At 45.4% G+C, this 27,159-nt stretch overlaps 1 protein-coding gene across 2 annotated transcripts in view; it reads left to right on the forward strand.

Annotated features, from left to right (window-relative positions):
* The window catches only part of RGS14 (regulator of G protein signaling 14), a 292,753-nt gene that overhangs the window by 259,086 nt on the left and 6,508 nt on the right, over nucleotides 1-27,159 (forward strand). For both annotated transcript variants that reach the window (XM_073566583.1, XM_073566629.1), the window contains one exon: nucleotides 262-427. In XM_073566583.1, the coding sequence (XP_073422684.1) occupies nucleotides 262-427 (166 nt within the window). The remainder of the gene's footprint in view (nucleotides 1-261; nucleotides 428-27,159) is intronic.

Below are 27,159 nucleotides of genomic sequence, written 5' to 3' on the forward strand. Positions count from 1 at the left end.
GTACTTTTTAATGAAATATATCAGATATCGTTGTTCAATTGGTCTGGCCACCTAAAGGGCTAATGTACCCTCAGATCAAACCAAAGATACAATACTTGGAATATTGTCTTGCAGATATTATATGTTATACAATTATTCTATACCAAATCAAAATAGTGGTAGATTTTATGGACAGAATGGAATAGTATTGTGTACTCTAATAGTACGAGATGCTGTGCTACAAGAATGGTACTAATGATCATTGTACTATGTATCATACAGAAAGAACCTATAAGAGAAAAACCTGAAATGCGTCTGCCAAAGCTAGATCTTCATCACTGGTCACAGAAAGAAGCTGATAATGATCACCATACCTCACTAACACACAGGCGAAGTGGAATAACTCCAGACAAACAGAAGATATTTCAGCATAACCAGGATGTTGAAGGTATGCACATTATCACTGCTTGCAGAATATTATATGGTCCTGTGGTATAATGAGGGGCATTTCTATCACTTTTTCCTTTCTGAGAAAAAAATGGAAATGGTGTCCCTCCCCTCACTAGCAATAGGAGTGATGAGGTCATTAGATTTTGCCTGCTTTGGAACTTTACTCTGTCCAGAGCAAAGACTGGAGCAATGCACCAGGGCAATGGGGGCAAGGTGAGTAGTATTTTGTTTTTATTGTCATTCACATGTGAGGTCATCACAATGTGTTCAGGTGACTTAGGAGGATCATAATGTTGGGGGAGGTCATCATTCTGTATTTTAGGGATGTGGATCAGCATACTGTTTTGGGGACTGTTGGGACCATGATACTGTGAGGGGGTTTGTGGTGTTATACTGTGTTGGAGGACTATGGGTATGCTCATGCTGTGTTGGAGATCTGTAAGAGATCAGTCTGTGAGGGTCATCATTCTGTGTTGGGAGGCTGTGGGGGATCATACTGTGTTAAAGGGCTATGGGAGACTTAAATCTGTGTGAGGGTGATCATACTGTTTTGGAGTGCTGTTGGTGACTGTGTTTACAACCATACTATATACAGTGGGCTGTAGGGACCATCATACTGTGTATAGGAGGTTGTAGGGGGCATTGCACTATTTGGGAGCTGTGGTGCTCATTATACTTTGTCGTGGGACTATGAGAGATGATACTGCCGTGGGACATTATGCTGTATATTAAAAAAAAACTGCAGGCCACCATTCTGAGTGTGGGATCACACTTTTAAGGGGGTGCTAAGGGCCATTATACTGGGTGGGGAGCTGTGAGAGCTATCATACTTTATTGGGGGCTGTGGGAAATAATCATGTGGTTGTGGATGTGAGGGGATCATACTTTGTGGGGAACTATAGAGGCCATCATACTATGTATGGGATCATACTTTTTGGGGTTTGTGCGGAATTATGTGGAGCTGTGGAGCCATAATACTGTGTTGGGGGGCTGAAAGGCATCATGTTGTGTGTGGAGGCATCATATTGTGTATGTTGAGCTGTGAGGTCCAGCGTACTGTGTGGGGAGTTGGGGGACAACCATAATGTAATGAAAATGATGGAGGCCTCATATTATGTTTTGGGAGGAGCTCTTGATTATTGTACAAAGGCTAAATAATAACAACAGTATAATTTACTTATTTTTATAAACTATAAAAACTAGTAAATTATATGGTTTTGATTTGCTCAATAATAAGTGATTAATATAAACAATAATATGTTAATAATGATATTGAACAGAATTAATGTCAAACTAGTGATTTGTCCCTCCGTAACACAAATCACAGTCTCACTTGTGACCTCTCAGTAAAATTAATTGCCCACCCCTAGTTTATGCTAAATAATGCCAAATCATTGTCTCTTATGAAGAAATACAGCACCAAAAACCACCATCATTACAAGAATACATCACCAGAACCATCAGCAGTACATAAATACTGCATCAGAACCAGCATCAGTACATGAAAACATCACCAGAACAAACATCAGTTTTTGAATACAGCATCAGAACCACAATCAGTACATGAATGCATCACCAGAACCACAAACAGTAAATGAATACATCACCGGAATCCCCTTCAGTGCAGTAATGCAGCACCAGAATTACCATCATTACAGGAAATCATCATCAGAACCATCATCAGTACATCATCACATAAACAAAACCACAATTACTATATGAAGACAGCACCAGAACCTCAATCAGTACATGAAAATATCACCAGAACAACCATCAATATATGAATGCCTTAACAGAACCATCAGAACATGAATGCTTTACTAGAATCTTCATCTCTACATAAATACATTACCAGCATGTTAGATCAGCCACACTATATACATTGGAATCACATGAACCTACAACTCCTAGTATATATTTAAAGAGCATGGCCACTACTTTTTTTATTGATGACCTTCTTGGATACTGCTGGAACACAGCAGCTCCATCATTACCAATGTGGCTGCGGACAAGTTGTACAGATCTACCCCCTATTTACATGAATAGTGAGTGGATCTGTAGAACCAAGCATCTCGTCGATCATTTCTACAATGGCTCTGACCGGGTATTACAGATAAAATGAGTAAGGGTATGGATCTGTAGTACCTGGCGTGGCAGTATAGTTTTGATGGCGCTACGCCATCCTTGATAAATCTGATAGGCGGGGGTGCCTGGTATTGCATAAATTGTGGAGCGCCCGACCAGGGCTATCGGGGTACTCGGCACCGGGCCCGTTGATCTCAATGGGAGTTGTCACAGAAGCTGTGACCGGTCCGTGGCCCTGGGGCTCCATGGCAAAAGGGTGTGAAAGAACAATGAAATAGAATTGATGAATAGTTTGTGACGCCACCTGAGGTGTTCAGCAAGGGAGATGTTAAGCCGACGCTGCATGCAGATCCTCTGGGACTGGTGGTGTGTTGCAGCCAAGATGGTGAAGCTCCCCACAGGTGGAGCTGTAGTCCCAGGGCAGTGTAGATGTAGGGGTAGCTGAGAGGCGCAGGCAGTGTAGAAGCTGGTACGCAGATGTAGCGGTACCAGGTGTGTTGGCGCAGGAATGAATGGAGGACACCAGGGCTTGTAGTCCCAAAGCTTTACTCACAATCTGTAGTACACACAGGTGCCTGCCTCCGTGCTGTGTCCTCCGGGTCAGGGACTCAGTCGACCTCCAGGCAAGATAGGACGCTCCCTTCCAACATTCCGCCAACATGTGCCTTTCTGAACGTCTCCCCTATAGCGCCTTTAAGTGTGAAGATCTCCTAGTACTGAGTTACACTGGAGTTCCTCCTGACAGATGTTCCCAAGAACTCTACTTGTACTGCAGACAGCTGTAGCCTGCTTTGGGGACTCCTTACTCCTGAGTCCCGGCTCACTATCAATGTTGCTGTTGTGCCCCCAAGTCTAAGATGGGAGTAGTGCATTTACAGCCCACTACTCCACCGGTGTTTGCTGCAGAACCATTAGTGTCCATACAACCTCGGGGACCGGGCCCCGGCCATGCGCTTAGAACTTCTAGGCAGGGTTCTTCCTCTAACCCACGTCCTCTGATCCCTTTTACTACTACATTCCGTACTATTCTTTCCTTCTTATGGAAGCTCAGGCTTCAGGTCAATGTCATTCTCCTTTCCTTTCCCGTGCCAGCTGGCTCAGAACACTGAGGCAGCTGCAGCATTCCTTCCTCCATCCCTCTCCCAGGGATCTTCTTTCCTCACTCCTCTCTGAGTGACTCCGAAGTAACTAACTGACTGACTGAAATTCTAAACCCTCCCACTCTTTTATGTATTCTAAACTCCACCCACCTCCCAGCACGTTTCGTGTTCCAAGCAGGGAACCACCAAAGGTGCTCTGCTACACTCCAAGTAGGGAGCCGCAATGTGGCTTTGCTGAACTACCATGTTGTGTGGGATGCGAGTGTTGGAGCGTGGTTAGGAGCCTCCAACCTACCTGGATGGTGGGGCACCACACCTCAGGAGGAGGTGCAGTACCTCTATGGCAACTGAACCCTCAGGGGCGCCACAATTGGATAGCTCATCAATAAAAATATAACAATTAAGTAACATGTGCATGAAACTTCAGAAATCTCATTCACTTTGCTTCTACTCTAAAACGTAGCATATTTTCCACAACAAATCTGTGTAGGGAAAAATGCAGTAAAAGCAGAACTTGTGCACATAGAAATTTGGGGAGAGTCACAGAGACTGATTAATCTCTATCGGGCAGAGGAGATTATAGTTAATGGGGGCACAGTGCTGGCTAATCAGTTTATATTTTGAATAGTGTGTGGCTAATAGTATATTATTGGTGGGGTAGATATTTATATTGAGAGGCCAAGTGTGGGTGATTTTTTATTCAGGAGATAAATGTAGTCGTGACTGGGAGATATCGACATGAAGGTCTCACTAGATTGAGTGTTAGGAATCTGGGTCCTTCTATGCCTATACAGCAACCCAGATTCTCACATTTATCTCCAGAGGCTAAGTCCTTTTTCCCAGCTTCTGAGCATGCTCACGGGACAAGCTCTCATTGGAGTTCAGGAGACAGGTGCTCAGGTCCTGCTCCTAATTTCATTGGTTATGCTCTGGGCTCTGGAGATTTCCGGAAGGTCCCGTACGCTATAAAAAGTGCGCTTGGCTGTTCCGCCATGCGCTAGTATTTTCATACTGGTGCTGTGTGTATGGTGATGGATGCTTGGACTGGTGACTGACTCATTAAGAAACCCCTTCCCTCTGATAATACGTCTGTGAGAGTGTGTGGGATTCAGTCTCTAGCAGCGCTAGCGCCAGCGTGCTCAAGCCTCACCTGTTGCAGCAGCCTGTGCCCTGCATTGCGCCAGCATCTTTGCAGCGCTTTTCCAGCGGCTCTGTTCCTGCCGCACTGCAGTTGCAGCCCAGTGTGCGTTCGCGGTTGCAACGCCACTGCGTCAGACATTTATCGGTAGGTCTAGACGGAGTCAGGCCTGTCACTCTTGGCGACTCCTGTGACCCTATACCACGTCTGTCACGCTGAGCTTCTGTGAAGTTAAAACAGACTCAGCGTTTTTGTATATGTGTTTTGCTTGCAGCTCTGTGTGTGAAACAGACTGCTTAAGTGTTACTTTACATATGTTTATGCTTGCAGCTCTGTGAGTACAACAGAGCTTGCTTTTGTGCACCAGGTGCAGTTTAACCCTGTGCACATTACCGTCCTTGTGCTCTGCCTCTTTAGCAGCGGTTTCTACAGTCATGGCCAAAAGTTTTGAGAATGACACAAATATTATATTTTCACATGATCTGCTGGCCTCTGGTTTTTATGTGTGTTTGTCAGATGTTTTTATCACATACAGAAATATAACGGCAATCATATTATGAGTAGCAAAAGGTTATATTGACAGAATGAGTTAATGCAGCAAGTCAATATTTGCAGTGTTGACCCTTCTTCTTCAGGACCTCAGCAATTCTCCCTGGCATGCTCTCAATCAACTTCTGGATCAAATCCTGACTGATAGCAGTAGAGTTGAGCGACTTTTGGTTTTTTAGGGTCGCGTTTCGTTTCGTGAAACCCGACTTTTCCAAAAGTCGGGTCGAGCAAGATCGTCCGATTATAGGGAAAAGTCGGGGTCGTCACGAAACCCAATGTAAGTCAATGGGGAATAAAAGTCGGCAGTGAGAGGAGGACAGGAAACACACCTACAGTGCCCATTTGAATGCCAAAAGCATCGATTCTTCTTACTTAAGCTTGTCAACCTTAATTAACTTCATAATACAAGTTACGCACTGAAAAATGGGGGTTATTTGGCTAAAGTTGTGGGGGGGTAGGGCTGGCTCCAGGTTTTCATGTGCCCTGGGCGAAAGAGCGCCCCTTTAACACATACCACAACTCATCATGCTCCGATACGGCAGAGAAATAGCGGTATAGTATAGTGGTCTGGGTCAATATACCAGCAGATTCATCGAGCAGTGGCTGGGCATCAGTGCACTTGTGTCGCCCCCAGGAGTACGGTCGCCACAGTGGCATTACCTTCTTCCTAGGGAGTGTGATGTCATGCTTGGGAGCAACGAACGATCTCTCTAGCAGGTTAACTGATTGGGCGGCGTTATTCCCACGAGTCATGACCCTCCAAACAGCGTTCATGAAGGCAAAGTGTTTGTTTTACGTGGGCAGTATGGTTGCAAAGCTGAACCTTAAAGGAATGTCCAGAAGGGCACCACCAGGAGTGGAGCCTACGGTTAAATTCGACTCCACCTGGGAAACCTCAACCATGCCAGCTACAGAACAGATGCACACATTGCAAGCTTAATTCCGTTAACGAACGAGACTCCGTCATGCCCCGCGGTCCGAGTCCGGCTTACTAGAGGGACACGTGAGGCTCTGGCACATGAGATTGGCCAATAACTGGTGTGTCATGCCCTTACATGTCCGTGGCTGCATGTGCGCTACACTGAAAAGGCCAGCGTTTGTTGCTTACAGGTGCAGATAACCCGCTGAACAACGTTAGTGATGGGGATCACTGATTACAATTATTACCCGCGAACAATGATTTCCCAGTAAGTGCAGGTCAACCGCAGTTCCGGAATTAGGCCTAACCGTCATTCCTGAAAAAATGAAAAACTTACGTGTGCAAACCACAGGTGCTGTAGCTTGCTTAACAGCTCGCCAGCCGTTCTCACGCCCAGTATGGATTGCACGTGATTGCACAAAGGTTAGAAAGGGTACCGTATCCCCAGATAACATGTATGGATAGCGTACACATTCAAAATATATGTCTATACATCAGGAGGCAGGCTCAGATGGTGTTAGGCCCAGTATGGATTGCACGTGATTGCACAAAGGTTAGAAAGGGTACCGTATCCCCGGATAACATGTATGGATAGCGTACACATTCAAAATATATGTCTATACATCAGGAGGCAGGCTCAGATGGTGTTAGGCCCAGTATGGATTGCACGTGATTGCACAAAGGTTAGAAAGGGTACCGTATCCCCGGATAACATGTATGGATAGCGTACACATTCAAAATATATGTCTATACATCAGGAGGCAGGCTCAGACGGTGTTAGGCCCAGTATGGATTGCACGTGATTGCACAAAGGTTAGAAAGGGTACCGTATCCCCGGATAACATGTATGGATAGCGTACACATTCAAAATATATGTCTATACATCAGGAGGCAGGCTCAGATGGTGTTAGGCCCAGTATGGATTGCATGTGATTGCACAAAGGTTAGAAAGGGTACCGTATCCCCGGATAACATGTATGGATAGCATACACATTCAAAATATATGTCTGTACATCAGGAGGCAGGCTCAGACGGTGTTAGGCCCAGTATAGATTGCACGTGATTGCACAAAGGTTAGAAAGGGTACCGTATCCCCGGATAACATGTATGGATAGCGTACACATTAAAAATATATGTCTGTACAACAGGAGGCAGGCTCAGACGGTGTTAGGCCCAGTATGGATTGCACGTGATTGCACAAAGGTTAGAAAGGGTACCGTATCCCCGGATAACATGTATGGATAGCGTACACATTCAAAATATATGTCTATACATCAGGAGGCAGGCTCAGACGGTGTTAGGCCCAGTATGGATTGCACGTGATTGCACAAAGGTTAGAAAGGGTACCGTATCCCCGGATAACATGTATGGATAGCGTACACATTAAAAATATATGTCTATACATCAGGAGGCAGGCTCAGACGGTGTTAGGCCCAGTATGGATTGCACGTGATTGCACAAAGGTTAGAAAGGGTACCGTATCCCCGGATAACATGTATGGATAGCGTACACATTCAAAATATATGTCTATACATCAGGAGGCAGGCTCAGACGGTGTTAGGCCCAGTATGGATTGCACGTGATTGTACAAAGGTTAGAAAGGGTACCGTATCCCCGGATAACATGTATGGATAGCGTACACATTCAAAATATATGTCTATACATCAGGAGGCAGGCTCAGACGGTGTCAGGCACAGTATGGATTTGACGGCCCAGATTACACAGCGGAGGAGCAGGGAGAGGTAAAGATTGCAAATGCTGGGGCCCTGCCCAAGCAAGGGGGGCCCACTCGTGGGCGTCGGTACTGGCACTGGGCCCCTCATAGTACAGCGGTGTGTCTGACGGCGGGTGTGCACCACCACCATCAGAGACACTTGATTGCACTATGAGGGACGCTGTGCCAGTGCCCGCACCCAAGAGTCAGCCTACCCACCTGTCCAGGGCAACGGCACTCGCACGGTGTCGTGCGCTAGGTGGTTACCCCGGCCATGGGGGGGAGGCAGCACAGTTAGGGAGTTTTAGAAAGTGGCATATGTTGATGTTGGACATTCAGCTGATGCAAAAGGCGAAATAGGTGAAGTACCAGGAAGAGGTGGACCAAAGCAAGCCATTTTTCTGTCACCCTATGTGTCATCAGGGGAAGGTGGGACAAAATCCTTGGAAACCCATGCATGGTTCATTTTAATGAAGGTTAGATCATCCACATTTTGGGTTGACAGACGGGTCCTTTTTTCTGTCAGGATTGATCCAGCTGCACTGAAGACTCTTTCCGATAGCACACTTGCAGCTGGGCAAGCAAGCTCCTGTAAGGCATATTGGGCCAATTCAGGCCAGGTGTCCAGTTTAGCGGCCCAATAGTCAAAGGGGAATGACCTGTGTGGGAGAACATCGATATGGGAGGAAAAGTAGTTTGCAACCATAGTTGACAACTGCTGTCTCCTGTCACTTTCCATCGATGCAGTATTACCAGTTGTGTGAGCGGTATTTGAAAAATCAGTCCACAACATTGTCATGAAACCCTTGTCTCCAATGCCACTTCTGCTGTGTGCACCACGAACACCTCTGCCAAGCTGCCCCCGGCCCGTACGGCTCGTGTGAGAACCATCACCGCTGCTGTGTGCTGGGAATGCCTCAAGCAACCGATTTACCAGAGTTGCTTGTTTATTAGCCAATATTAGGTCAAGGTTCTCCTGTGGCATGATGTTTTGTAATTTGCCTTTATAGCGTGTATCCAGGATGCTGGCCAACCAGTAGTCGTCATCGTTCATCATTTTGGCAATGTGTGGGTCCCTTTTTAGGATCTGCAAGGCATAATCTGACATGTGGGCCAATGTTCCCGGTGTCAATGATGCACTGCGAGTGCTGGTTGGAGGAGCACTTTCTGGCAAATCCACATCCCTCCAGTCACGCACAAACCCTGTACCAGACCTTGCCACGCCAACATTTTCACTTGCCCCACGAGATGCATCCTCCTCCCCTAAGTAATCATCCCCATCATCCTCCTCCTCCTCCTCTTCTTCCTCCACCTCGTCCAGGAGAGGTCCCTGAGCAGACAATGGCTGAATGTCATCAAGCATTCTCTCCTCCTCTTCCTCCTCATCAACATTGGCTGCAGAAGCCTGCTCCTTAAGGTGCGTCAAAGTTTGCATGAGCAGACGCATAAGTGGGATGCTCATGCTTAGGATGGCGTGGTCTGCGCTTACCAGCCGTGTGCATTCCTCAAAACACTGAAGGACTTTACAGAGGTCTTTCAGCTTCGACCACTGCACACCTGTCAACTCCATGTCTGCTCTCAAAGTGCCTGACCGTGTATCCTCCCACAAATGCATTATGGCCTGCCTCTGCTCGCACAGCCGCTCCACCATGTGCAGGGTGGAGTTCCACCTTGTTTCAATGTCGATAATGAGGCGGTGGTTGGGAAGGTGGAGCAATCGCTGCAGCTTCTGCATACGAACGGAGTGTACAGGCGACCGGCGGATGTGAGCGCACAGTCTTCGCACCTTCTGGAGCAGGGCTGTTAACTCTGGATAATTTTTGAGGAAGCACTGCACCACCAGGTTCAAGGTGTGAGCCAAGCAAGGTATATGGCTGAGTTTTGAAAGGGCTATGGCTGCCACAAAATTACGGCCATTATCACTAACTACCTTGCCTGCCTCAAGATGTACACTGCCCAGCCATGACTCAGTTTGTCGCTTCAAGTACTCGGCCAGCACCTCGGCGGTGTGTCTGTTGCCCAAACACATCATCTGCAACACAGCCTGCTGACGCTTTCCACTAGCTGCTCGATAGGGGGACACATCGTGTGCAACAGTGGCAGCTGCAGATGGAGTGTTCGTACGACTGCGCTCTGTGGACGAGCTTTCGCTTCTGGAGGAGGAGGAGGAGGAGGGTCGAACGCCTACAGCCAACTGTTTCCTATACCGTGGGCTAGTCAGCACTGTCCCACCACCGCTGTTCCCTGTGGACCCTGCATCCACCACATTAACCCAGTGCGCAGTGATGGACACGTAATGGCCCTGGCCATGCCGACTGGACCATGCATCAGTTGTGAGGTGCACCTTTCCGCTCACTGACTGCTTGAGTGCATGGACAATGCGGTCTTTCACATGATGGTGGAGGGCTGGGATGGCTTTGCGAGAGAAGAAGTGGCGACTGGGTAGGTCATAGCGTGGTACTGCATAGGCCATGAGTTCGCGGAAAGCTGTGCTTTCCACCAACCGAAAGGGCATCATCTCAAATGAGATTAGTTTGGCAATGTGGGCGTTCAAACCCAGTGTACGCGGATGAGAGACTGAGTACTTTCTTGACCTACTCATAGTGTCTGGGAGGGTGAGCTGGACTTGAGAGCTGCATATGGTGGAAGTAGCGGTGGACAGGGCGGACTGAGAGAGGGTTGATGATTGTGATGGAGTTGGTGTTCTTGCTGATGGCCTAGAATCAGTCTTTCGTTGATATAACAGTGGGATTCCCTGACTGCTGTGGCCTTGCAACGACACCTCAACATTTGCTGCTGTGCTAACCGGTGGGCTTACAGTGGGGGAAACAATGTAGCGTTGCTGACTACCTTCGTTGTGATCAGTTGCACATGTGGCACTTGAGGTTTGGTGTTGTGTCCACGCTTGCAAGTGCATGCTGGTTAAATGTCTAAGCATGCAACTGGTATTCAAATTTTTCAGATTTTTCCCTCGGCTAAAGGTCTTTGCGCACTTCTTACACATAACCTTGGCCTGATCATGAGGATTTTGTTCAAAAAAGTGCCACACTGCACTCTTCCTACTTTGGCAGACATTTTGCGGCCTAGCACGCTGTGATCTTTTGACCCTCTGGACAAGCTGTCCAGCAACTCTTTTGATGTTTGGAACCTGTCTTTGGAGTGCTCCGGGCCTGCCAGATAACAGCTGTTGCGATGTCGATGTCTGCTGTGGATGCTCCTCATCTGAGCTATTGGAAGCAGCACCCTCTTCCCCCAATGGATGCCAATCTGGGTCAACAACTGGGTCATCCATCACCTCCTCTTCTATGTCATGTGCACCTTCCTCTGTGTCACCGTGTATGGTGGTATAGTGTGCGGGAAGGGGCACCTGAGTCTCATCAGGGTCAGAATCTGGCTCTGTACACTGTGAGGACAATGTAGTGCTCTGAGTGAATGTACCAGCAGAATCATCCATCAGCCGCTGTATATCAGTGCACTCCATGTCAGATTCATCTTGGCCTGGGTAATTCACCATTTCACTTGATAATCCAGGCATGGTATGTGAAAACAGCTCCATGGAGTAATCAGTAGTATGGCCTGCGTCATCCTTCAATCTTGGTTGGGGTGAAGGACACAAGGAAAGGTGTGGTTCATGAACATGAGCCTCCAATGACGACTCAGTGCTTTTACTTTTTACAACTGAAGAAGAGGAGGCGATAGAGCTGGAGGCTGAGTCAGCAATGTAAGACAAAACTTTTTCCTGATGCTCTGGCTTTAAAAGCGGTTTGCCAACTCCTAGAAAACTAAGCGTTCGAGGCCTTATGTAGCCAGACGATGACGCAGGCTCCTCACCTCCTGCATTCGGTCCTATTTTGCTCTTGCCACTACCATCAGATCCACCACCAACACCATCATTACCAGCTGCCAACCCCCGCCCAATTCCACGGCCTCTTCCACCAGCCTTCCTCATTTTTGGTAAAAATGTAGACAAAATCCAACAAACTATATAGTAATGTAAAACAAGGTACAAGGTGTCTATAGGACAGGGGTGATTTTGAATTTCAGCAGACACTTGTGGACACTGGACACTTTTGGATTGTGTGAGGCCCAATGAATATCTGAGCGCTATGTGACAGGCTCGATGGCACAGCTGTGACCAAAGTGACTAGAGGATAAGGGAGATTTTGAATTTCAGCAGACACTTGTGGACACTGGACACTTTTGGATTGTGTGAGGCCCAATGAATATCTGAGCGCTATGTGACAGGCTCGATGGCACAGCTGTGACCAAAGTGACTAGAGGATAAGGGAGATTTTGAATTTCAGCAGACACTTGTGGACACTGGACACTTTTGGATTGTGTGAGGCCCAATGAATATCTGAGCGCTATGTGACAGGCTCGATGGCACAGCTGTGACCAAAGTGACTAGAGGATAAGTGAGATTTTGAATTTCAGCAGACACTTGTGGACACTGGACACTTTTGGATTGTGTGAGGCCCAATGAATATCTGAGCGCTATGTGACAGGCTCGATGGCACAGCTGTGACCAAAGTGACTAGAGGATAAGGGAGATTTTGAATTTCTGCACACACTTGTGGACACTGGACACTTTTGGATTGTGTGAGGCCCAATGAATATCTGAGCGCTATGTGACAGGCTCGATGGCACAGCTGTGACCAAAGTGACTAGAGGATAAGGGAGATTTTGAATTTCAGCAGACACTTGTGGACACTGGACACTTTTGCATTGTGTGAGGCCCAATGAATATCTGAGCGCAATGTGACAGGCTCGATGGCACAGCTGTGACCAAAGTGACTAGAGGATAAGTGAGATTTTGAATTTCAGCAGACACTTGTGGACACTGGACACTTTTGGATTGTGTGAGGCCCAATGAATATCTGAGCGCTATGTGACAGGCTCGATGGCACAGCTGTGACCAAAGTGACTAGAGGATAAGTGAGATTTTGAATTTCAGCAGACACTTGTGGACACTGGACACTTTTGGATTGTGTGAGGCCCAATGAATATCTGAGCGCTATGTGACAGGCTCGATGGCACAGCTGTGACCAAAGTGACTAGAGGATAAGGGAGATTTTGAATTTCTGCACACACTTGTGGACACTGGACACTTTTGGATTGTGTGAGGCCCAATGAATATCTGAGCGCTATGTGACAGGCTCGATGGCACAGCTGTGACCAAAGTGACTAGAGGATAAGGGAGATTTTGAATTTTTGCACACACTTGTGGACACTGGACACTTTTGGATTGTGTGAGGCCCAATGAATATCTGAGCACTATGTGACAGGCTCGATGGCACAGCTGTGACCAAAGTGACTAGAGGATAAGGGAGATTTTGAATTTCTGCACACACTTGTGGACACTGGACACTTTTGGATTGTGTGAGGCCCAATGAATATCTGAGCGCTATGTGACAGGCTCGATGGCACAGCTGTGACCAAAGTGACTAGAGGATAAGTGAGATTTTGAATTTCAGCAGACACTTGTGGACACTGGACACTTTTGGATTGTGTGAGGCCCAATGAATATCTGAGCGCTATGTGACAGGCTCGATGGCACAGCTGTGACTAAAGTGACTAGAGGATAAGTGAGATTTTGAATTTCAGCAGACACTTGTGGACACTGGACACTTTTGGATTGTGTGAGGCCCAATGAATATCTGAGCGCAATGTGACAGGCTCGATGGCACAGCTGTGACCAAAGTGACTAGAGGATAAGGGAGATTTTGAATTTCTGCACACACTTGTGGACACTGGACACTTTTGGATTGTGTGAGGCCCAATGAATATCTGAGCGCTATGTGACAGGCTCGATGGCACAGCTGTGACCAAAGTGACTAGAGGATAAGTGAGATTTTGAATTTCAGCAGACACTTGTGGACACTGGACACTTTTGGATTGTGTGAGGCCCAATGAATATCTGAGCGCTATGTGACAGGCTCGATGGCACAGCTGTGACCAAAGTGACTAGAGGATAAGGGAGATTTTGAATTTCTGCACACACTTGTGGACACTGGACACTTTTGGATTGTGTGAGGCCCAATGAATATCTGAGCGCTATGTGACAGGCTCGATGGCACAGCTGTGACCAAAGTGACTAGAGGATAAGGGAGATTTTGAATTTCTGCCCACACTTGTGGACACTGGACACTTTTGGATTGTGTGAGGCCCAATGAATATCTGAGCGCTATGTGACAGGCTCGATGGCACAGCTGTGACCAAATTGACTAGAGGATAAGGGAGATTTTGAATTTCAGCAGACACTTGTGGACACTGGACACTTTTGGATTGTGTGAGGCCCAATGAATATCTGAGCGCTATGTGACAGGCTCGATGGCACAGCTGTGACCAAAGTGACTAGAGGATAAGTGAGATTTTGAATTTCAGCAGACACTTGTGGACACTGGACACTTTTGGATTGTGTGAGGCCCAATGAATATCTGAGCGCTATGTGACAGGCTCGATGGCACAGCTGTGACCAAAGTGACTAGAGGATAAGTGAGATTTTGAATTTCAGCAGACACTTGTGGACACTGGACACTTTTGGATTGTGTGAGGCCCAATGAATATCTGAGCGCTATGTGACAGGCTCGATGGCACAGCTGTGACCAAAGTGACTAGAGGATAAGGGAGATTTTGAATTTCAGCAGACACTTGTGGACACTGGACACTTTTGGATTGTGTGAGGCCCAATGAATATCTGAGCGCTATGTGACAGGCTCGATGGCACAGCTGTGACCAAAGTGACTAGAGGATAAGTGAGATTTTGAATTTCAGCAGACACTTGTGGACACTGGACACTTTTGGATTGTGTGAGGCCCAATGAATATCTGAGCGCTATGTGACAGGCTCGATGGCACAGCTGTGACCAAAGTGACTAGAGGATAAGGGAGATTTTGAATTTCTGCACACACTTGTGGACACTGGACACTTTTGGATTGTGTGAGGCCCAATGAATATCTGAGCACTATGTGACAGGCTCGATGGCACAGCTGTGACCAAAGTGACTAGAGGATAAGGGAGATTTTGAATTTCAGCAGACACTTGTGGACACTGGACACTTTTGGATTGTGTGAGGCCCAATGAATATCTGAGCGCTATGTGACAGGCTCGATGGCACAGCTGTGACCAAAGTGACTAGAGGATAAGTGAGATTTTGAATTTCAGCAGACACTTGTGGACACTGGACACTTTTGGATTGTGTGAGGCCCAATGAATATCTGAGCGCTATGTGACAGGCTCGATGGCACAGCTGTGACCAAAGTGACTAGAGGATAAGTGAGATTTTGAATTTCAGCAGACACTTGTGGACACTGGACACTTTTGGATTGTGTGAGGCCCAATGAATATCTGAGCGCTATGTGACAGGCTCGATGGCACAGCTGTGACCAAAGTGACTAGAGGATAAGGGAGATTTTGAATTTCAGCAGACACTTGTGGACACTGGACACTTTTGGATTGTGTGAGGCCCAATGAATATCTGAGCGCTATGTGACAGGCTCGATGGCACAGCTGTGACCAAAGTGACTAGAGGATAAGTGAGATTTTGAATTTCAGCAGACACTTGTGGACACTGGACACTTTTGGATTGTGTGAGGCCCAATGAATATCTGAGCGCTATGTGACAGGCTCGATGGCACAGCTGTGACCAAAGTGACTAGAGGATAAGGGAGATTTTGAATTTCTGCACACACTTGTGGACACTGGACACTTTTGGATTGTGTGAGGCCCAATGAATATCTGAGCACTATGTGACAGGCTCGATGGCACAGCTGTGACCAAAGTGACTAGAGGATAAGGGAGATTTTGAATTTCAGCAGACACTTGTGGACACTGGACACTTTTGGATTGTGTGAGGCCCAATGAATATCTGAGCGCTATGTGAGAGGCTCGATGGCACAGCTGTGACCAAAGTGACTAGAGGATAAGTGAGATTTTGAATTTCAGCAGACACTTGTGGACACTGGACACTTTTGGATTGTGTGAGGCCCAATGAATATCTGAGCGCTATGTGACAGGCTCGATGGCACAGCTGTGACCAAAGTGACTAGAGGATAAGTGAGATTTTGAATTTCAGCAGACACTTGTGGACACTGGACACTTTTGGATTGTGTGAGGCCCAATGAATATCTGAGCGCTATGTGACAGGCTCGATGGCACAGCTGTGACCAAAGTGACTAGAGGATAAGTGAGATTTTGAATTTCTGCACACACTTGTGGACACTGGACACTTATGTATTGTGTGAGGCCCACTGAATATCACAGCGCTATGTCACAGGCAGAAATTGGCTAGTGTATCACAAACTACAAGGTGTATGTAGAATTGGGCAGAATAGGAATCTCCCTAGAGTGCAGGTCTGTAAGAACGAAACATGTCCGCGTTTTATTCTCACAGAGTGACACACTGATAGCTTCACTGTGGCTGTGATAACAGCCGTTACACGGTACTGTGTGAGGAGCGTACACCGCTGTATGGTGTGAAAAAATGCACGCTCAGTACCTCAGCAGGACAAAAAAAAAATTGGGATTGCTTTTAAAAAAGCAGTTTGCGGAGCAGTGGGTAAACAGCAATGCAGGAATGTCAGGAAGCCTTAGAAGGCAGCCCAACAACCAACACCACTGATACACCACTATATAGCCTCCCCTTGCACTGCACACACAGTGACTGGTGTGTTGTACAGGCAAAATCGCTAGCAGCAGAAGCAGTTTTTTTTTCTTCTCAGCAGGACAACAAAAAAAAATTGGGATTGCTTTTAAAAAAGCAGTTTGCGGAGCAGTGGGTAAACAGCAATGCAGGAATGTCAGGAAGCCTTAAAAGGCAGCCCAACAACCAACACCACTGATACACCACTATATAGCCTCCCCTTGCACTGCACACACAGTGACTGGTGTGTTGTACAGGCAAAATCGCTAGCAGCAGAAGCAGTTTTTTTTTCTTCTTCCCTGCCTAACGCTCTCCCTACAGAATCAGCAGCAACCTCTCCCTATGCTAAGATCGGCAGAAGTAAGATGGCGGTCGGCGTGCACGCCCTTTTATACCCCCTGTGACGCCCACCAAAGCAAGCCAATCACTTGCATGCCCTTCTGAAAGATGGTGGTGACCCGTGCCTATGTCATCACGTTGCCCACAGTGTCCGTGGATCCTGATTGGCTGAAAAAGAGCGCAAAACAAACTTTTGAAACGCGACTTTGGCGCGTAAGTCGCCGACCTCGTGGCCGACCTCATCCTAGGGTCGGGTTTCGTTTCATGAAACCCGACTTTGCCAAAAGTCGGCGACTTTTGAAATTTTTCCACCCGTTTCGCTCAACTCTAGATAGCAGTCCATTCTTGCAAAATCAATGCTTTTATTTTGTCTGAATTTGAAGGTTTTTGTTTGTCCACCCGTCTCTTGATGATTGACCACAAGTTCTCAATGGGATTAAGATCTGGGGAGTTTCCAGGCCATGGTCCCAAAATCTCTGTTTTGTTCCCTGAGCCATTTAGTTATCACCTTTGCTTTATGGCAAGGTGCTCCATCATGTTGAAAAAGGCATCGTTGATCGCCAAACTGCTCTTGGACGGTTGGGAGAAGTTGCTCTTGGAGGACATTCTGGTACCATTTTTTATTCATGGCTGTGTTTTTAGGCAAGACTGAGAGAGAGCCCATTCCCTTGACTGAGAAGCAACCCCACGCATGAATGGTTTCAGGATGCTTGACAGTTGGCATGAGACAAGACTGGTGGTAGCGCTCACCTGGTCTTCTCCGAATAAGCCGTTTTCCAGATGTCCCAAACAATCAAAAAGGGGATTCATCAGAGAAAATGACTTTACCCCAGTCCTCAGCAGTCCACTCCCTGTACCTCTTGCAGAATATCAGTCTGTCCATGATGTTTTTTCTGGAGAGAAGTGGCTTCTTTGCTGCCATCCTTGAGACCAAGAGTCTCCGCCTCACAGTGCATGCAGATGCACTCACACCTGCCTGCTGCCATTCCTGAGTAAGTTCTGCACTGCTGATAGCCCGATCCCGCAGCTGAAACACTTTTAAGAGACGGTCCTGGCGCTTGCTGGTCTTTCTTGGGTGCCCTGGAGCCTTTTTGGCAACAAGGGAACCTCTCTCCTTGAAGTTCTTGATGATGCGATAGATTGTTGACTGAGGTGCAATCTTTCTAGCTGCAATACTCTTCCCTGTTAGGCCATTTTTGTGCAGTGCAATGATGACTGCACGTGTTTCTTTAGAGATAACCATGGTTAACAGAAGAGAAACAATGATGCCAAGCACCAGCCTCCTTTTAAAGTGTCCAGTGGTGTCATTCTTACTTAATCATGACAGATTGATCTCCAGCCCTGTCCTCATCAACACCCACACCTGTGTTAATGAAGCAATCACTGAAACGATGTTAGCTGGTCCTTTTAAGGCAGGGCTGCAATGATGTTGAAATGTGTTTTGGGGGATAAAGTTCATTTTCTAGGCAAATATTGACTTTGCAAGTAATTGCTGTTAAGCTGATCACTCTTTATAACATTCTGGAGTATATGCAAATTGCCATTAGAAAAAATGAAGCAGTAGACTTTGTAAAAATTAATATTTGTGTCATTCTCAACTTTTGGCCATGACTGTACATCTGCCGAACAGTGGACCCCAGGCGGCAAACACGCTTTATTTATATTTTTATTTAGCATGTTCCGCCGACCATAACATTGAGAAGAAACAAAATAAAGCGGCTCCAATGGGACAAGATGTCAGCTGTCACTGGATGTAAGTATTTATTCTTTATACTGTGGGACTTGGAAGTCCCTTAGGCCACATTTTCACATTCATGTGATCTGTTCGAGGTGTGCCTGATTTTTTTATCGGACAGCACACATACATAGAGTTTCATAGATCCATTCACATATCTGTGAAAATCATGGATCTGAGAATAAGATCTGTGAGACTCCGAGCATGTCCATTTCTGATAACATCTAAAAGATCACACAAATACAGGAATGTAGCCTTATTATGTATAGTACAGTCCCTTAGTGTATAGTGTACGTTCTTGTTGCATACAGCGCCTTCCTTAATTACATAGTTTCCTCCTTTATTATATATAACACTGTCTCTTATTACATAGCATCCTGCCTAGTTATGTATGGGGTGGTCCTTTATCATATAAATCCTCTGTCATTATGTAAATTGCTGTCCCATTATTACACAGTTAATCTCTCAATATATTTAGCACTGTCCCTGACATAACATATTCTTGTTATTCACTCTCTTTATTACATAGTCCCCTCTTGTTAGATATAAAATGACTGCTGATGGAGCAGCTGGTGACCAGAATACCAGTCCATCAGCTCCTCCATTAGGATAGAAGCTTTCACATGCTCCATCAGCCGTCTTTGCATTATACTGTATATCTAACAAGAGAGGACGGTATGTAATAAAGAACAGGGCGCTATAAATAACAAAAATAACGAGAATCCGATATGTAAGGTACGGTGCTGTACATAGCAAGAGAAGGCACTATGTAATAAGGGATGTAATGTAAAGTGAATATAATGTAATATATAATATATATAATCTGTAAAATCTGTAGCTTGGTAGCCGTAAAAGGAGGGGTGCACAAATACATTTTTTGCACAAGGGCCCCAAGCTGTTAGTGTATGCCCCTGTTGGGACACATTCTCTGCTGAATTCCTACAAGAACTGTTGGCAAATGTACCTAAAAGAATTGATGATATTGAAAAGATAAAGGTCATTCTCTATTCGATTTGCACAGAACTATATATCATTGAAATATGGCAGATGAGAAAACATTATTTTAAATTGACCATGAGGGATTTAAACCTATGGATTGCAGTTTTATACATAAACAATAAACTGATTTTACCATGTGATGCACTGAAAGCAGGAAAAAAATTGGCAAAAAGAGTACAATTCCTCAATTGTTTTTAGGGTTTTTTATTTACCATGTTCTCAATATGATAAAACTGACATGGCAGTACAATTCTTTGGGTCAATGTGAGTACACAGATACCAAATTTGTGTGGGTTTTTTTTCATTTACCGTAAGTAATGAAAGCAAATTCAGAAATTTGTAAGAAAAAATGTTTTTGCTTGTGTCGTCATTTTCCAAGGCCCGTATCGTTTTCATTTTTCAGGATCTGAGGCTGGGTAAAGACTTGTTTTTTGTGCCCTGAGCAGGAATTTTTAGTGATACAAATTTGGAGTAGATATGAGGTTTCGTTCACCCTTTTATTGCAATGTTGCGGTGGTCAAAAATCGTAATTCTGCCGTTTTGATTTTTTTCCTTGTTACATTGTTTACCGATCAGATTACAAACCAATAAAAGTAAAATTAATTGAGACATCAGTAGGTTAAATGTTTTTGAATATTCATATTGAATCAGGAGCCCCATATAATGCTCCATACAGTCCAAGATGGCCCCATAAGATGCTCCATACAAAATACACCCCATATAATGCTACACAAAGGTTATTATTGCCCCATATGCTGCCCCACAAAGGTTATGGCCCCATAAGATATTCCATAGATTATGCTCCCATAAAATGCTCCATAGATTATACCCCCCGAAAATGCTCCATAGTTTATGCCCCCATATGCTGCTCCATAATTATGCCCCAATATGCTGCTCCATAGATTATGCCCCATATGCTGCTCCATAGTTTAAGCCCCCATATGCTGCTCCATAGATTATGCCCCCATATATTGCTGCTCCATAGTTATGCCCCCATATATTGCTGCTCCATAATTATGCCCCCATATGCTACCCAATAATTATACTCCATAATGCCCCATATGCTACCCAATAATTATGCTCCATAGTTTATGCCCCAATATGCTGCTCCATAGATTATGCCCCAATATGCTGCTCCATAGATTATGCCCCAATATGCATAATTATGTCTCCATATGCTGCTCCATAGTTTATGCCCCCATATGCTGCTCCATAGTTTATGCCCCCATATGCTGCTCCATAGATTATGCCCCCTTATGCTGCTCCATAGTTATGCCCCCATATACTGCTGCTCCATAGCTATGCCCCCATATATTGCTGCTCCATAATTATGCCCCCATATGCTGCTCCATAGATTATGCCCCCATATGCTACCCAATAATTATGCCCCCATATGCTGCTCCATAGATTATGTGTTGTGAATTCGCTTTCTGGCCTAACTCTGGTTACTACTGAAGGTAGTGGAGCTGGTCAAATTGACAGAGGGGTTGCGAGTTCTCTTTCTGGGCTCCCTCTGGTGGTTATTGGAGGTAATGGAGCTGACATGATTAACAGAGGCTTGCCACCTGATAATGAGGAGGACGATTGGAGATCTGGGGTTTCAGACTGGATTTAAGACAGCCGACTCCCTCTATCCCTGCTGGTGATTTTTTCCTGCCTCCTGAGGTCTTGCTTCCAGCTCAGTCTCTGCATGATCAGCTAAGTGTTCTTTTGCTATTGTTCACTTTTGATCTGTTTTTTCTATCTCAGTTTTGTGTGGGTCAGCCAGCTCCGGCTGGGGCTGTGCTGAATCACCATCCCTATGTTATTGCTTGTGCCAGTTTGTTTTTGTCCCTTATTAGATTGGCCTCTTTTTGCTCTGCTTTCAGAATATACCAGAGTGCTGATATAGTGGGCGAAGTCGTGCGACTTCAGTATTTTTCTATCAGACGTGTTGGACTTTTTTGCAGGGTTCTTTGTGTGATTGCAGACAGTGTCTTTCCTTTCCTGTCCTGTCTAGTCAGTGTGGGCCCCATCGTTTGCTCAGTATATTTTCCTGCCTGCGTTTGTGTTTTCATCTTGTCTCACCCGCAATATATGTTTGGGGGCTATCTAATCCTTTGGGGTCTGCTCTGGGGCAGTTTAGATTTCCCCTTTCTTGCTTTAGGCTTAGTTAGTTCTCCGGCTGTGCCAAGACGTCTAGGATCATCTTAGGCACGCTCCACGGCTACTGCTAGTTGTGTGGATAGGATCAGGGGTGCAATCCGCTTAGTTACCAACCTCTCTGGTTTTCTGTGGCTTGCTTGGTCTTGCTCTCGTCCTCGGTGACCCAATCATAACAGAATCACCAGCCAAACCGCAGACTCTAGGGTACTCAAAAGAAGGAAAGAATTGTAAAAAAAAAGTGTCAGAAATTTTTTTTATATTATCTCCTCTTTTTCTCTGGGGCCGTAGGAGGATTCTTTTTTTCTTTAATGGAGATTAAGCAATTGTCTGATCATGTTGAGCAGCTTGCTGCTGAAGTGTGGGGAATTTCTGCCTATCTCGCTCAATCATCTGCTGTTGAACCAAAAATCCCTACTCCTGATGTGTTTTCTGGGGATCGGTCTAAATTTTTGAATTTTAAGAATCATGGTAAACTATTTCTTGCCTTGAAGCCTAACTCATCGGGGAACTCTGTGCAGCAGGTTAAAATTGTCATCTCCTTGCTGCGCGGTGATCCCCAGGATTGGGCTTTTTCTCTGACACCTGGAGATCCTATTCTGACTAATGTGGACGCATTTTTTTCAAGCCTTGGGGTTGTTGTATGATGAACCTAATGCTATTGATCAAGCTGAGAAAACCTTATTGGCATTGAACCAGGGTCAGTTATATTGTCAAAAATTCCGAAAGTGGGTGGTCCTTACTAAATGGAATGACGATGCCCTAGCAGCTCTCTTTCAGAAGGGTTTGGCAGAAACCGTAAAAAATGTTATGGTGGGATTTCCTGTTCCCTCTGGTCTTGACGATTCTATGTCATTAGCCATTCAAGTTGATCGGCGTTTACGTGAACGTAAAACTACACGAGAGGTGTTGCCGCCTTTTGAACGAACGTCTGAACCTATGTAATGTGATAGGGTTTCGTCTAGGGAGCAACGTCAGGAGTTTAGAAGGTGTAATAAGCTGTGTTTTTTCTGTGGAGACGCCTCTCATACTATTTCTGTCTGCCCTAAATGAGAAAAACGTTTTGCTCACACATTTGCCGTGGGCAGTGTACAGCCTAAGTTCCTTTTGGCAATTACTCTGATCTGCTCCTTGTCTACATTTTCCGCTAGGGCTTTTGTAAATTCAGGAGCAGCTTTGAATCTGATGGATTTGGACTTTGCTAAGCATTGTGGTTTTCCCATGATACCCCTGTGGACTCCTATCCCTTTGAGGGGTATTGATGCTACTCCTTTGGTGGAGAATAAACCCCAGTTTTGGACCCAGGTGATAATGTGGGTCGCCCCGGACCTCCAAAAAAAATTATAACTTTTTGGTGTTGCACAGTTTGCATGATACTATTGTTCTGGGTTTTCCCTGGTTGCAAACTCAGAATCCTGTTTTAGATTGGAAATCTGTGTCTGTGGTGAGTTGGGGTTGTCAATGTGTCCTTAGTGACACTCCTGTTTTCTCCACCTCTCCTCAGTCTCATGATATTCCTGATTATTTGGCTGATTTTTCTGATGTATTTAGCGAGAGTAAGTCGGCATCTTTGCCTGCTCATAGGAGTTATGACTGTGCAATTGAGTTAATGCCCGGGTGCAAATTATCGGTACCCGAACATGATGCTATGCGATGTTATATCAAGGAGTCATTGGAGAAGGGTCATATTAGACCATCCTCTTCACCTTTAGGTGCTGGGGGTTTTTTTGTGGCCAAAAAGGATGGTTCATAAAGGCCTTGTATTGACTATCGTTCCCTTAACAAAATCACTGTTAAATATCAGTACCTGTTACCCCTGATTTCTGATTTATTTTCCAGAGTTAAAAGTGCCTGTTGGTTTACCAAGCTTGACCTCAGGGGGGCGTATAATCTTATTCGCATCAAGCACGGGGATGAATGGAAGACGGCGTTTAATACTCCGGAGGGACATTTTGAGTACCTGGTGATGCCTTTTGGGCTCACTTATGCCCCTTCTGTCTTCCAATCTTTTATGAACGATATTTTCCGGGACTTTGTGGATAAGTTTTTGATCATTTATCTGGATGATATTTTGATCTTTTCCAGTGATTGGGATTCTCATGTGGAACATGTCCGGACTGTGTTCTGGATTTTGAGGGAAAATTCCCTGTATGTAAAGGGATGGAAGTGCCTCTTTGGTGTACAGAGGATTTCATTTTTGGGATTCATTTTGTCCTTGTCGGCTATTGAAATGGACCCGGCCAAGGTACAGGCCATTTATGATTGGGTTTAGCCCACTTCTTTGAAGTTTTTGGGTTTTGCTAATTTCTACCTTAAATTTATAAGTAATTTTTCTGGTATTGTCAAACCACTGACTGATCTGACCAAAAAGGGCACTGATGTGGTGAATTGGTCTCTAGAGGCAGTCTCGGCATTTCAGGAGCTTAAGCGGAGATTCACTTCTGCTCCAGTTCTACGGCAACCTGATGTCTCACTCCCATTTCAGTTGGAGGTAGATGCTTCTGAGATTGGTGCAGGAGCCGTTTTGTCCCCAAAAGATCCTGTGACTTCTAAAATGAATCCCTGTGCCTTCTTTTCTCGAAAATTCTCCCCATCTGAACGTAACTATGACATGGGGAATCGGGAATTGTTGGCCATGAAATGGGCATTTGAAGAGTGGAGAGTGAGACATTGGTTGGAAGGAGCTAGACATCAAGTTGTGGTCCTCACCGACCAAAAGAATTTGATTTATCTTGAATCAGCCAAACGCTTGAATCCTAGACAGGCTAGGTGGACCTTGTTTTTCACGCGTTTTAATTTTGTGGTCTCTTTTCTTCCGGGCACTAAGAATGTTAAGGCAGACGCCCTTTCTAGGAGTTTCTTTGTGGATTCTCTTATTGTGACCGAACCTACCACCATTCTAAATGAGGGTGTAGTTCTTTCCGCCATCTCACCCGATTTGAGACGTGCCCTGGAGGAATTTCAGGAGAACAAACCTGAACATTGCCCTATGGGAAAATTGTATGTCCCTGACCAGTGGAGGAAGAGAGTAATGTCTGAAATTCATTGCTCTGCGTTGGCTGGTCATCCAGGTATTTTTGGTACCAGAGATTTGGTGAGTCGGTCTTTTTGTTGGCCTGCCTTATATCGTAATGTCAAGAATTTTGTGCAGTCCTGTGGGACTTGTTCTCAGTCCAAACCCTGTTCTAGTGGGTTGTTGATGCCCCTGCCGGTGCCCAAGAGGCCATGGACCCATATCTGAATGGATTTTATTTCCGATCTTCCTGTCTCTCAGAGAATGACTGTTATCTGGGTGATTTGTGATAGATTTTCTAAGATTATCCCTCTTGTACCACTCCCAAAGTTGCCATCTTCTTCTGAGTTGGTGCCCTTGCTTTTACAACAGGTGGTTCGGTTGCACGGGATTCCTGAGAACATTGTGTCGGACAGAGGAGTCCACTTTGTTTCCAGATTTTGGAGAGCTTTTTTTTCCAAACTGGGAATTCAGTTTTCTTTCTCCTCTGCATTTCATCCTCAGACCAATGGGCAGACTGAGAGAACAAACCAGACTTTGGAGTCCTATTTGAGATGTTTTATATCTGCTGATCAGGATGACTGGGTCTCATTTTTGCCCTTGGCCGAATTCGTGCTAAACAATAGAGCTAGTTCTGCCACTTTGATGTCGCCCTTTTTCTATAACTTTGGGTTTCATCCTCGATTTTCTTCAGGGCAAGTGGAATGTTCGACCTGCCCAAGTGTGGACACTGTGGTAGAGAGAATGCAGCAGATTTGGGACCAATTGGTGGATAAGTTGTCCCTCTCTCTGGAAAAAACCCAACGATTTTCCAACCGGCATAGGACCATTGGTCCCCGATTTAAAGTGGGTGATATGGTTTGGTTGTCGTCAAAGAATATTCCTATGAAGGTTGCGTCTCCAAAGTTCAAGCCAAGATTCATTGGACCTTATAAGATTTTGGAGATTCTTAATCCTGTTTCTTTTCGATTGGCTCTTCCAGTTACATTTAAGATCCAAAACGTGTTTCATAAATCTCTGTTGAAGAGGTTTGTGGAGCCAGTAGTTCCTATGGTGGTGCCTCCTGACCCTGTATTGGTTAAAGGCAATGTGGAATATGAGGTAGAGAAAATATTGGATTGTCGTTTGGCTAAACGGAGACTCCAGTACTTGGTCAAATGGAAGGGTTATGGCCAGGAGGATAATTCTTGGGTCTCTGCTTCTGACATTCATGCCGATAGATTGGTTTGTGCTTTTCACCAGGCCCATCCTGATCGGCCTGGTGGCGTGGATGAGCGTTTGGTGACCCCTCCTCAAGGGGGAGTACTGTTGTGAATTTGTTTTCTGGCCTACCTCTGGTTACTACTGAAGGTAGTGGAGCTGGTCAAACTGACAGAGGGGTTGCGAGTTCTCTTTCTGGGCTCCCTCTGGTGGTTACTGGAGGTAATGGAGCTGATCTGATTAACAGAGGCTTGCCACCTGATAATGAGGAAGATGATTGGAGATCTGGGGTTTCAGACTGGATTTAAGACAGCCGACTCCCTCTATCCCTGCTGGTGATTTTCTCCTGCCTACTGAGGTCTTGTTTCCAGCTCAGTCCCTGCATGCTCAGCTAAGTGTTCTTTTGCTATTGTTCACATTTGATCTGTTTTGCCTATTTCAGTTTTGTGTGGGTCAGCCAGCTCCGGCTGGGGCTGTGCTGATTCACCATCCATATGTTATTGCTTGTGCCAGTTTTTTTTTGTCCCTTATTAGATTGGCTTCTTTTTGCTCTGCTTTCAGAATATACCAGACTGCTGATATAGTGGGCGAAGTCGTGCGACTTCAGTATTTTTCTATCAGACGTGTTGGACTTTTTTGCAGGGTTTTTTGCATGATTGCAGACAGTGTCTTTCCTTTCCTGTCCTGTCTAGTCAGTGCAACATAGTAACATAGTTATTAAGATTGAAGGAAGACTTTATGTCCATCTAGTTCAACCCATATCCTATCTTAACTTGCCCTAACATGTTGATCCAGAGGAAGGCAAAAAAAACCCATGTAGCAAACAGTAAGCTTCACATTGGGGAAAATAATTCCTTCCTGACTCCACATACAGCAATCAGACTAGCTCCCTGGATCAGTGCAATATTAAGGAAACTAGTGTATATACCCTGTAATATTATACTTTTCAAGAAAGACATCGAGTCCCTTCTTAAATTTTATTAGGGAATCACTCATTACAACATCATATGGCAGAGAGTTCCATAGTCTCATTGCTCTTACAGTAAAGAATCTGCGTCTGCGTGTATGCTTAAACCTTCTTTCCTCCAGAAGTAGAGGATGCCCCCTTGTCCCCATCACAGGTCTAAGAGTAAAAAGATAATTAGAAAGGTCTTTG

Source organism: Dendrobates tinctorius, unplaced genomic scaffold (genome assembly GCF_039654945.1).
Source record: "Dendrobates tinctorius isolate UK_male_01 unplaced genomic scaffold, ASM3965494v1 ptg000001l, whole genome shotgun sequence".
NCBI classification, from domain to species: Eukaryota; Metazoa; Chordata; class Amphibia; order Anura; family Dendrobatidae; genus Dendrobates; species Dendrobates tinctorius.